This window comes from Melitaea cinxia, chromosome 26 (genome assembly GCF_905220565.1).
Source record: "Melitaea cinxia chromosome 26, ilMelCinx1.1, whole genome shotgun sequence".
Taxonomy (NCBI): domain Eukaryota; kingdom Metazoa; phylum Arthropoda; class Insecta; order Lepidoptera; family Nymphalidae; genus Melitaea; species Melitaea cinxia.
The window spans coordinates 5,388,031-5,401,823 of NC_059419.1; the positions used below are offsets into that span (position 1 = coordinate 5,388,031).

The 13,793-nt window shown below is 40.0% G+C and overlaps 1 protein-coding gene across 1 annotated transcript in view; it reads left to right on the forward strand.

Annotated features, from left to right (window-relative positions):
• LOC123666428 overlaps positions 1–13,590 on the forward strand; it is a 74,350-nt gene extending 60,760 nt beyond the window's left edge. The window contains exons 10-16 of the mRNA XM_045600520.1: positions 6,157–6,362; positions 6,575–6,753; positions 7,330–7,611; positions 8,000–8,207; positions 9,925–10,070; positions 12,183–12,305; positions 12,823–13,590. Coding sequence (XP_045456476.1) covers positions 6,157–6,362; positions 6,575–6,753; positions 7,330–7,611; positions 8,000–8,207; positions 9,925–10,070; positions 12,183–12,305; positions 12,823–13,590 — 1,912 coding nt within the window. The remainder of the gene's footprint in view (positions 1–6,156; positions 6,363–6,574; positions 6,754–7,329; positions 7,612–7,999; positions 8,208–9,924; positions 10,071–12,182; positions 12,306–12,822) is intronic.
• The last annotated feature ends 203 nt before the right edge of the window (positions 13,591–13,793 follow it).

Here is a 13,793-nt window from a genome sequence, read left to right on the forward strand (position 1 = left end):
TCGGTATGTAACAATGGATGAAACCTGGATATACCATTTCACTCCGGAATCCAATCGGCAGGCAGCGGAGTGGAGAGCGGCTGATGAAAGCCGCCCGAAGCGTCCAAAGACTCAGAAATCGGCCGGTAAGGTTATGGCGTCTATATTTTGGGATGCGCATGGAATACTTTTCATCGACTACCTTGAAAAGGGGCAAAATATAAATAGTGTCTATTACATGTGCTTATTGGAGCGATTGAAGTACGAAATTGCGGATAAACGGCCTCACATGAACAAAAAGAAAGTGGTGTTTCACCAGGACAACGCGCCTTGTCACAAGTCCGTGAGAACGATGGCCAAAATTAACGAATTGGGCTTCGAATTGCTTCCTCATCCGCCTTATTCGTCAGACTTGGCCCCCAGCGATTACTGGCTGTTTGCAGACCTCAAAAAAATGCTTCAGGGTAAGAAATTTGACTCAAATAGTGAAGTTATCGCAGCAACGAAGGCTTATTTTGAAGCCAAAGACAAATCGTTCTACACACATGGGATAGAAGAGTTAGAAAAGCGTTGGAGGGACTGTATCGCTCTTGGAGGAGACTATGTTGATGAATAAAAATTAATTTTATAAAAAAGACCTTTTTTTAGTACTTAGTCTCGGGACTTATTGAACCATGTGTTAAATAGTCAATGGAGCTTCTAAAATGGAAAAACTATAAAAGAACCAAACAACACCCATGACATTCTGCCTAGTGTATAGACTGTTTTTGTTGTTTGTTATTAATCATAAAAAAGCTGGTATATATAAAATAAAATTCTAATTGTGTTAAACCCAAAACTTAAGACTCTCAAATTTTTTTTTTCAAAGTTAACGATTATTTTAACGTGTTTTACAGTTCACAAGACGAAGTAACATCTGTCGGGTCAGCTAGTAATTTTAATCTACAAAGCCTTTCTATAGAGCAATCTGAATTAAATTAAAAGTGTTTTGTTAGAAATATCATTTAAGATTTTCTTGCTTTATTGTCATACCTACATAATACTTTAAACCAGGGATGTCAAAGATACGGCCCACGAGTCGTATCCAGCCCCCGCAATGTGTCACAGAAAGAAGAATCATGACTTCACTCGATTCCTCTACGGAAGTTTACTATAATAATTGAGTTCATTGAGTTTGACACCCCTGATTTAAACATGTTACTTACTTAAACAAGTAAGGTATAGATTATTGATTATATAATCAAAATTAATTTACACAACAATGAAATATACTGAGTAGTAATTTAAACTTACATAATAATAAACCTATTTTGTTCAAAGCTTAATCTATCATCAAATTTTTTTATTGTGACCAAATGTACGAAAACGTGCGATTTTCCACTGACAAAACAGATTGACAGACCGTCCAATCAATTTAACGTTGCCCGTAATGAGACTGCAGGCGGTCCCTTGTTTCTAGTTTTCAATGCGGTCATTTAATTTTTTACTTGTATGGCCATATTATTCATAATTTGTATGTACCTACTGTACTAAATTGTGACGCTAAATTGTTTGACTTTCATTTAAGTCTATTAAAGCGCTCTTTGTCAATAAAACCAAAACACAAACCAAATGGAAGTCAAGTAAAAAATTACAAATGGTTTTTTTTTTCATTAATATACTCTTATTTTTGTTTTTTTTTTTTTTGTTAAGCATGTTATTTTATCGCAGAATTATTTTACCATTATATCAAAATAGAAATAACATCGAAGAAAACAAAATCGAAAATTAACTAATTAATGGCACCTACGTAACAAGCGTTGTTATAAACCAACCCGGTTTCGCACGAGGTCCTTTGAACAATTTCTTTGTAATTCAGTAGTGATAAATCGTCGTTACAAAAAGTTATTTTAGCTATCATTTAAATTAAAATATATAATACAATAGTTTCATCTTCGCGCTGAAAAGCAACGTCATTATAATAATTAATTGGAGTGCTCCGAAATACGTGTGATCGCTTCTAATACTGCTTTGCTATAGAGCGTAGGTTCCTAACATGGCGGTATTGCCCCCTAGAGGGTGCTGGAGCTTTTCATGGGAGCGGTAGCCGGTCCAAAGGCAAATGGGGGCGTTATGAAAGTCGAGGGGGCAGTCGCGACATACCTACTTAGTCAGAAATTTAATATATTAAATACTTTTAAAATACATCTATTTGATAAAAAATATTTTGTCCAGCAGCAGTTAAAGCATAAATGGACATTAAAATATTTCAATAAGCATTAATAATCTAACTAATCTGTCTATAAAGTCTGTGCAAGTTGGTAAATTAAGACTTGATTTACGCAATCAAGCATGTTTCGACAAAAATACTGGAACTTATAACAACTTGTTTACAGAGCAAGTGCTCCGGGGCACCGCAATGAAACAAAGGCACACAAGTTGTTGTGTGCTCGAAATCAAATCTTTAAAAGGCAGGGATAGCTTTTCTATCTCATTGTTTATATGTACTTTGCCAGTGATCCATACTCGCACGTGACTGATAAAGATGTCGTTATAACAATTAATTTTATAAGTTTCTATAAATTGGTTGGAAAGTACTGAAATTGTGAATTTCAAAATATCTGAAACTAAGAAGAAATTTCGGCAGTTCAACGTTGAATATTTGAAATATAGATTGACAAAATCTCCAACAAACGAATAATTACCAAACTATCCTAATAGTATCTATAACAAATATTTTCGTGGATGGAAAATAAATAGTATAAATCATCATTCATCATTCAGCTTGTAACATCCTACTGTTGGGCATAGGCCTCTTCCTCCATGTAGGAGAACGATTGGAATTTAATCCACCACACTGCTCCACTGCGGGTTGGGGGATATGTTTCCTATTATGAATAACGATTTGTTAGAACGGCATTCGGTGGGGCCTTTTAAAATATATATATATATATATATATATATATATATCTATATCTATATATATATATATATATATATATATATCTGCTGGAAATTAATTTAATTACTGACAACTGTTCTATCACAAAATCGGACTCGAACTGACTACATACAATCGTTTTTGTCTGGCATAAAAATTGAAACGACAGGGATTATCGCTGGCTAAACAATTTTATATAAGTTTTCCGCGCATACGTGCACTGCACATACACATACTGCAAAGGTACATTTTGTTAGTGTAATATTTGTTCATAACAGTTCGGGTTTGATTCCCACCTGGGGCAGATATTTGTATTTACAAAAACCGGATCCTCGTACCGTCATATCTCAAAGAGCACGTAAAACCGTAGGTCCCGGTTGATAATATAGACACTATCGTTTAACATGTGCGTGATAGGAACATTATTCACTATAAAGCAGTGTGGCGTATCCACATATATAGACTTTTATATGGAAATAATAATGAAAACCTCATTTCTTGTTATTATTTTGTTCATAAAAATATTTTTTTGATATATGTCAAGAATTTGATTTTGAATTCTTCTTGATAATTTATTTTTTACAATTTATTAATTAAATTTTATATTTTAGTACGTACACATTGTTTTGGAATTCTATTTATATTTTGCTAGGAGTACATTGTTTTATATCATTATTATTCTTTAATAAAAAGTCGATGGAGATACCGAAGATCTTATCATTACTTAAACCGTTACATAGCTCATTCGCTAAAGCAGCATGGTGAAATACTGCTCCAAGCCTTCTCCTATATAAAAAGAAGTCCTTTGCCCAAGAGTGACACATTTTAAGCCGAACAAATCATTTTTGAAAAAGATTTAGACCTTAATTTTCCAAATACAAATAATATCACTACATAGTATAAAACAAAGTCGCTTTCTCTGTCCTTGCACATGTATGTATGCTTAAATCTTTAAAACTACGCAACGGATTTTGATGCGGTTCTTTTTAATACATAGATTGATTCAAGAGGAAGGTTTATATGTATAATAACATCCATTAAATAGTGGAGAAATACTGTTATTTTTGAGTTTTCTAATGTTATGTCGTAAATAATTATTATTTTTTTTCGCTTAAATTGCAAACGCAGGCTGAACCCTACGAGATTTATCAAAATAATGTACTAAGTATTGTACACATTGAAAAGATCTACAGAAAACTCCGCGATGGTATATACCTATCTCTTATGGATATCCCACAATAACATTTTTTTGTCATTTACTTTTTACGACAAATAATGGCTAATTTTCGAAGCGATTTTAACCAATACAGCATTAATCCTTATCCAATTAAATACCTTAAATATATTTTTTATTTAATATAGATCTATATGGCTCTTTACAGCATATGATTTAAATGAATATTTTCGAAGATATTACAGATTTAAAAATCGCGGTACGTAGCGTTTGCGGCGGTTCCGGCCGGCTTTTACTCTAAGTTAACGCGTGCGGCACGGGCAGTAATGAATAAATCAAAACTAGTGGATCGATTTTAATCATTTTTTCAGTGAATGACATAGGCTATAATTATATTTTATACCCGTGCGAAGCCGGAGCGGGTCGCTAGTACTTAAATAAACAATATGCTTCACGTCAATAAAGTTCAGCATTTGCAAAGGGCGCACTCTTTTTAGCTGGTAACCTAAAAACTGGTTCCAAAAATCCTTTAGGCAATGGAAATAATTACACATTTGTCGCACGCTATCCAAATGCGGATTTAGGTCTGATTACGCTTCAGACCTAATTCGATGTAACCCTTTCTGTATGGGTTTATACTATTTACTCTTAGGGTAGGTAGGTACGTTTAATTAAGTTAATTAAACATGTAAGTAGTTAACTGTAAGTAACAGGAGTTAGTTTAATGTTTTTGCTGCATCTTTGTATAAGTATTTATCATTTAGTTTTAATACTTTATTATTTATTATATACTTTATTGCACTCAAAAAATAGATATAAAACATACAATAATAGAAAGGTTTATGGCAAAGGTGGACTTATCTCTGAGAGAGATCTATAGAGTAAGGAGGTAGAAAATTCGAATGTATATTTCCGTTTTTGACGAAGTGATCGATAAGTAAATAAATTTAAGACTATACTAGAATTCAATGGAGCATTTTGGAAGGTATGCAAGAATAACAGAAAAAATCGTTAAACAGATACTAAAATAATTTCAATTGGACAAAATTTGGGAATTATTTTCGCTTTACGAAATAATAAAAAGAGGTCCAAAAGAGCTGACTACTTTGTATATTATATTTTGGTTTCACATACTTTTTAAAGTAAAAATAAAAAAAGTTACAATGATGTACGAAATATAAACCAGTCGCGAAGAAATTCGTTGAGGATGAACTTGCGGATGATCGGTTTTTGTGCGGTGTTACTAATAGTCTAGTAGTAGTAGTCCTCCTCATCGATTTCGATGACGGCGACCCAGGGAGTCATGACTAATTTCTCTGATGGGCCCTAATATGGCTCGCTAGTCCACATTTAGTTTTAAATGTCCTAGAGCAAGTGCGGCAGTAAAGCTGACCCGCAAAGTTGTATGTGTAAGTATAGGAGGGTTTAGGTCTCTGTTTATTAACATGGCGTTTTGAATCAAGCGCTAGAAGTCGATTTTCTTCAAATGATTTAATTTTATAATTGATAGTAGATCGCCAAGATGACCTATTTAATGCGAGCTCCTCCCAGCTTTCGGGATCACTAAGGATCCCGAAAACTAATAGTCTACAATAGCAGACAACACGAGGAAACGCTTCCACGGATGTAAAATATGCTACTTAATTTTACAAATACTACAGCGTACTGCATTATACGGATTACGTAAATCGCGTTTAAGCTTCGTTTTAGACATGGTTAATATTATAATTGCTTTAGTTCTAACAACAAACAATCGTATACGGTTAACAAACCAGACGGTATCGAAAACTAAATTTAAAATAAAGTTGATTAATATATAATCTACCTGATGGTAGTGGTTACCGTCAGCCTATCGAAGACTGCCAGAGGCGTTGCAAGCGCATTGCCGATCCTATCACACGACCTTCCTCTAGAAGCTCTGGACTCATCACAAGTACGCAAAACTACTTGAGAGCAGAATCATTAAAGTTGAGGTACTTCCCCAGTCGGGCGGCTCCAGATATCGAGCAGGATATATCTTGCAGTGCCCTACCTCAAATCAATTGTGTATATTTTCAAATAATCAAACATATATTGTTTTCAGGATTCGTCTAGAGAACTACGAACAGTGGTGCGCGGTAGACGCCGTAACACAAGGCTGTGCTGGTTCACCAGCGGCTTGCCGTGCGGCAGTGGTGGCTGTTCTTGGAACCCAGCTCCGAGCTGCTTGCGCATGTCGCGGAACGGACTTCGCACAGCTTTACGATTGTCTTGGCTGGCAGAGGCTTTTGTGGCTCAACCCATGCGTTGGTAAGTTATAAAAACTAATAAGATACAAAGAAAAATATATCTGCACTTATCATATTATGTTCCAATAGCCTTATACTTTTGATTTTTACTATTTCGTTTTCCAATCACAAGATATTCTAGTAAGTATATTTAAACTTAATTACGTATGATGAATTAAACAATAAAATACTTATCAAAATCAAAGAAACAATGACTAATACTTTTAATTTCAGTGGAATCCCAGAGTGACTATCACGTGAAGACCTATGGATCTCTTCTTACCACCACCCCATTCGACAACGGTATCAGATACATCACCGTACCTCCCGAGCCACCCATTCACCACCGCACCACTACTCATCATCACCGCCACTACACTCAACAAGAAACTGCTCAAGTGAATGCTATGCAGGTAAGACAAGAGTATCTAGTTGTTTTCTTCGTAGAAATATGTTCTAATGTTATTACCATACTAGACACTGCTTTGGTATAGTTAAACGTGTATTGTGTGGGCGCTTGAACACCGGCGGTTACGAGTTCGACTTCCGTTCGTGATAGACCTTTGTATCTGTACATTTATTTATTTCTGGTCTGAGTGTCTGTTTTTATGAGTCTCCATACCGAGATTCGGAAAGCGTTTTAAGCTGTCGGTTTCGGTTGTTATCAAAGACGACGTTGTTATCAGACACGATCAGGTGATCGTTAGTCAACCGATAATACCCAACCCGAAGTGGCAGCACCATGGTGGATTAAGCTCCGATCCTTTTTCTACATGGAGAAAAAGGCCAATAGAAAAGCCATCCATGTCTTATTAAGATAATTTAATATTAATTTCGACTACTAAAATCATGAATTAACAGTAATGATTTTAGTAGTTGAAATTGAATAAATGAGTGTGTAAATTTGTATGTATATTTATCATTAAAGTCAAAATTTAAACATACTTCATAGCATAATCACATATTGATAATAAAAATATAATTTTAAGGAAAATCTTGAAGATCACAGTTCAATCACAACAATGTCGGAGCAAACTGTAGGGCCGAATGAAGTTGCCCAAATTTCGGAACCAGTACATATTGAGACTACGACCGTAACGACCACAGTCCCAACAACAACAACGACCCAAACCACGACAACTACGACCACGACAACAACAACGACAACACCACGTCCGACAACAACCTTGGAACCGACGAAGTACTGCATTGTGAAGAAGCCGGAGAATGACGACCAGCCGCAGTATATTAAAATGGGGGAAACGAGACGAGTGAGTTTGTATCGATAAAAGCCAATTTAATCATGTTTTCAGTTATATCAGTTAAATCCTAACTAGAAACATCAAACCTATTAACCTATCAACTATTTATTAGAAATTATATAGGTACATATTATATGATACAACTTTAGGTAGGTTAGAAGTTAGGTTTGGTTTTACTTTTTTTTGTAAAAAAAAGGCTATACAATTTTAGAAAATTCGTCTCCTCAAACCAGCTTAAAATTTTATAAGGGGCATCAATTAAAAAAATACACCAAGTACTATTAAAAAGTTTATTCGTGTTCTTTTTTGTAAGTAATGCACGGTTTCTATACTCAGAAAGCGTTTCGTTGAATTTCTTAACTGCGATCAGACCGTTGTAAGTGACGATCTCCCGCAGCTGTACCGCTCGGCGGAGCTGGCGGAGTGCACGGACCTGTGCGTGTGCGAGCCGTCGCTGCAGGTGTCGTGCAAGGTGGCGTGCGTGCCGCGCGCGCCCTGCTCCTCGCGCCTGGCGCACTACTCGCACGCCGCGCCCGCCTACCAGGCCTACCGCGGCCGCTGCTACTGCTACTCCGGCTCCTTCATCTGCATGCGGCCCAACCCTGGTCAGTGTACTGATGTGTATGCTCCTCGCGCCTGGCGCACTACTCGCACGCCGCGCCCGCCTACCAGGCCTACCGCGGCCGCTGCTACTGCTACTCCGGCTCCTTCATCTGCATGCGGCCCAACCCTGGTCAGTGTACTGATGTGTATGCTCCTCGCGCCTGGCGCACTACTCGCACGCCGCGCCCGCCTACCAGGCCTACCGCGGCCGCTGCTACTGCTACTCCGGCTCCTTCATCTGCATGCGGCCCAACCCTGGTCAGTGTACTGATGTGTATGCTCCTCGCGCCTGGCGCACTACTCGCACGCCGCGCCCGCCTACCAGGCCTACCGCGGCCGCTGCTACTGCTACTCCGGCTCCTTCATCTGCATGCGGCCCAACCCTGGTCAGTGTACTGATGTGTATGCTCCTCGCGCCTGGCGCACTACTCGCACGCCGCGCCCGCCTACCAGGCCTACCGCGGCCGCTGCTACTGCTACTCCGGCTCCTTCATCTGCATGCGGCCCAACCCTGGTCAGTGTACTGATGTGTATGCTCCTCGCGCCTGGCGCACTACTCGCACGCCGCGCCCGCCTACCAGGCCTACCGCGGCCGCTGCTACTGCTACTCCGGCTCCTTCATCTGCATGCGGCCCAACCCTGGTCAGTGTACTGATGTGTATGCTCCTCGCGCCTGGCGCACTACTCGCACGCCGCGCCCGCCTACCAGGCCTACCGCGGCCGCTGCTACTGCTACTCCGGCTCCTTCATCTGCATGCGGCCCAACCCTGGTCAGTGTACTGATGTGTATGCTCCTCGCGCCTGGCGCACTACTCGCACGCCGCGCCCGCCTACCAGGCCTACCGCGGCCGCTGCTACTGCTACTCCGGCTCCTTCATCTGCATGCGGCCCAACCCTGGTCAGTGTACTGATGTGTATGCTCCTCGCGCCTGGCGCACTACTCGCACGCCGCGCCCGCCTACCAGGCCTACCGCGGCCGCTGCTACTGCTACTCCGGCTCCTTCATCTGCATGCGGCCCAACCCTGGTCAGTGTACTGATGTGTATGCTCCTCGCGCCTGGCGCACTACTCGCACGCCGCGCCCGCCTACCAGGCCTACCGCGGCCGCTGCTACTGCTACTCCGGCTCCTTCATCTGCATGCGGCCCAACCCTGGTCAGTGTACTGATGTGTATGCTCCTCGCGCCTGGCGCACTACTCGCACGCCGCGCCCGCCTACCAGGCCTACCGCGGCCGCTGCTACTGCTACTCCGGCTCCTTCATCTGCATGCGGCCCAACCCTGGTCAGTGTACTGATGTGTATGCTCCTCGCGCCTGGCGCACTACTCGCACGCCGCGCCCGCCTACCAGGCCTACCGCGGCCGCTGCTACTGCTACTCCGGCTCCTTCATCTGCATGCGGCCCAACCCTGGTCAGTGTACTGATGTGTATGCTCCTCGCGCCTGGCGCACTACTCGCACGCCGCGCCCACCTACTACGATACTCCACAACCTGCTATTTGATATTTCACCAGTTGATCATGTTCATTGTTAAAATTAGGCTTGGTGTTGTTAGTTGTGACTGCTCTTTTTCTCTTTGGGTTATGTTCTCCAACTGTTATTATTAACTTTCGCTAAAACTAAAAGAAAATTTAATAAAGATATAATAATTCCGCCAGCTCCTCCATCAACATAATTATCAGCGTTTTTTGTTCAGTGTTACTAATAATCCTCCATTACAGGGGAGTACAAGCTGCCCGAGGGCGTGTACCTGCTGCTGGGCTTCAGCGCGGTGGACGAGGCGCTGCTGCGGCCGCACACGGGGCTGGGCGCGGAGGACGCCGTGCGCCTGCTGCAGGCCTACCTGGCCGCGCTGCTGCAGGTACGGGCAGGTTGGCGACCGGTGGCTTACTGAGGTGACAACTTCTTGTGCGGGGGTAAACCACTTCGTTACGTAACGCGTTACAGCGCCACTCTGTCTGGCTTCTCTTTCTCTCACGTGTACGGCAGCGGTAGGAAGGCTCTTCCTCTCTCAATCTAGCCCACAGTCAACTTAGATTCGTTTAAGTTATCACTTCTGTCGGGCGTCCCGAGACGCACGCGTTTTTTATTTATATATTTATTTTATCCGTACACCGAAATAAGGAAACATAAAAAAAGATACAAAACAAAATATACAAAGGCGTATTTTTTTTTTTTACAAGTCATATACATCCACGGGCTTATGAACCCATGTCCTTTTTTATTCTAAATACATGCAATTTTTATTTTTTTCTATTTCAAGGTAGACGTTACTCAGCAACATCGCTGTTCAAGTCAGACTATGTTTTTAATGTCTCCAAAAGAGACGTGAGTCCACCGACCGGTTCTTAATCTAATGTATGGTACAATTTTATTATTATTTTTTTTTTGTATTATTATTATTTCCTTATAATACTATACTTATATCTAGCTAAATCTTACATTATTTACATGCGTAATAATCGTTTTCTTAAAAATATATTTTTTAATATTGTCTATATTACTACCAACTTACTCCTCCCAAGCAAAGCAACCTATTCGAATTTTATTTTGACATCTCGAGAATACTCTCAACGACGGCGGTGTCTCTATTATGAATCGCCATCTTGAGACTATGCTCGAGGATGTCTTTTTCCGTAGCCTCCGCCGCCCTCCCGACGAAACGACAGATCGCGTCATCTCTGTAGTCGGTGTAGTAGACACAGGCCTTGGTGTGTCTAGTCACCGCGACTATCGCGTGCGAAACGCTGTCATGTATTCGCAGCCTCCCACTCCTCGTCTGGATGACGATGACGCTCTCACTCGTCTGGCCCTGCGCCTCGTGGATAGTCAAGACACGCGACCCCTCCCCTTTCCCGTATCCCCGGTCCACCAGCAACTTCTTCTCTTCCTGCGTGAAGACCAGGTATAGGGGTCGGTAAGACGGCTGATTTTTGCGCCCCCTCGAAAACCATTGACCAGTACGGAGGCCATAGTGCGCACCTTAGATTTGGCTTTAACGCCATAGCGGTGTGCCAGCTTCTCCTTAAGTTCTTTGGCAGCCTTGACTGTGGTCGTGATGACGACCGCGCTCACGAAGCCTGCTGTGATGTTATATGCAGCCATATACCTCCCCGACATATTTCCTTTGAGTATCTGTCGAGTGTCGTTGTTGTAAATGGCTGCTTCGGCTTCTTCGAGTTCCACCTCCAGTAACTTTAGGTGGTTGTACTGGTAGGTCTGCATGATCTTATTGCATGTGTCCAGGTTCACCTCTCGGTTTGCCTTTGTTATGGCCAGGAACTCTGTTACAAAGGCGTATTATCGCTAAAGAGCGATTTCTTCCATATCTTTAGCTGTACACGATGCAGTAGCAGCGGTTAGAAGTGTGCACATATTAAGGAGGAAAGAAAAAAAATCAATAATAAATAACGTTAAACAAATTGTTAATAAATAATTGTCAATAAATTAAATTATCTGCTAAAGGGCTGTGGCTCTTTCTAAACAGCAGAAACCTTTGCCAGTTGAGTTCAACTCGAATTTTTCTGTAAACTACTAATAAACAAACTACATCTCTACATCTTACTGGTCAAATCCAATTTTAGATAAATCTTTTTGATTAAGCGAACGAGCTTGTGTTTTTGTACGTTTATTATCCCAGTTAGTTTAGCTGAGAATAAGAATTTTCTGATAATATAATATATGATAGAAATCTGAATATTTTAAGTTGGTAATTGTTAAGGTGTGAACTTTGATTAAAATCATCAGCTACCAATGACAATGAGAAGAAATTGGACAATGATAACAAGTTCATTGCAACCTAATTATATAGAGTAGAAAATCTTAAATGAAACTTAATTTAGAACACAAAGAACAAGTTAGAACTACATAGCTTTTACCATGTAATTGCAAATTTTTAATTTTACCATAAAGGAACGCCGAGTTTAATAAGGTATATGCTTAAAAAAATATCTTTTGCAATTTGAATGTATCATTCCAGACTAACTGCACTCTCACCCTGTTCAACATTAGCAACGAAAATGTGATAATATCCGCCAGCGTCCCGCAGAAGGAACAAGATGCGCTCAGAGAAGCAGGCGAAGGCCTTCTGGATAGAGAAAAGGTAAACCTCTGTACAACATCAGAACAATTTTAATTGATGTTGCTGAAGATTAATTAATTTAATAATAGAACAGAAATACTATAAGATCAAATCAATGTATTATTAAACAGTATTCAAGTTGTACAATATTCCGTAAAGTACATTACAATATTTATCCAGTGGCATGGTAGGTGTCGGCGAGCGATGGCCCCGCTTGGCACACGAATGGGGAGCAGCAAAATCACCATGGTTTTGTCACTTTAGTTTCAAATCGCGTCCGCAATGTACAAATACAGTAGAATTGAAAACTGTTTTTTTTTTAAGTCGGTTAATGAACGTAATGAAAATTGCGCTTGCAACGCTTGCTTGAAAAAAATGAATTGGTAGGCTCGGTAAGTTTTCGGTGGCCCCCTTGCGGCAAACCACCACGCTACGCCACTGTATTGATCAATTCAAATAAACCCTTATGAATAACTTCTGTAACATCATAATCAAATACTTGAAAGTAATCAATCTCGTCTTTCTAATGTTATTTTAGGAAGCCTGTATCGACGTCTTAAAGATCGTCAAGTCGCGCATCAACTCGCAACACGAAGACATCTCGTCTCATCTGCTTCTTTCCATCTTCAAAATAGCCGAAGTCGACGTCGTCTACCCCGCTCCCCCTAGTTCTGCAATTAATTCCAACGGCCCCAACGTTATCCTGTATATTTTAATCTCCCTTGTAACCCTTTTCTGTAACTTGAAACAGTTAACATTCATCCTCAAAACGTTTACATTTTTCAAAAATATCGTCAATTGTTTACCGAATTTATTAAATATCAATAAGGCCAACACGAAACGACTCTCACCTTCGAATTCAATAGACGTTGTTCCTTTCTCAGAGAATTATATCGTAAAAGATTTTTTATCTATTTTGGAATGTTATGAAGAATTTATTAAATACGATACAGTAGTTGTTGTAAATTATATTGATACTTCGCACAATGCACTCGCTTTAGGTAACGCACAAGTAAAACATATCACCGAAGATATCATAGACGTAAGTGATTTAGATTTAAATAAATTTAAGGAAACGAAACATATCATAGAAGCTGTGAGTATTACAATATCTACTAATTTAAATGAACTTGTTGCTAATGCAATTATACCTAAATATTTTTCTAGAGATGTGTATTATGAAATTGGATGTACTATTATTGATTCGGAGAAGCTTTTTGGTAAATTATGTTTTGGAATAATCGCGTCCTCTTCTTATGGGATTGTAAAATCCGTTAGCTTAGGACTGACTCTAGTAGTAGTATGAAGACTGAGATGATAACTAAACATATCATAGTTAAGTGTATTTCATTTTATTTTCGACTTAGAACTGGTGCTTGTAGGTCGATCTTAAGGCTGGTTTTGTAAATAAGTGTACTACGCCTTTTACACTATTAGAATTCTTTTGTATTACTTCAGTAATTGATGTTTTAGGTACATTTATATCCAGTACGGCTTCTTCTTCGGTTC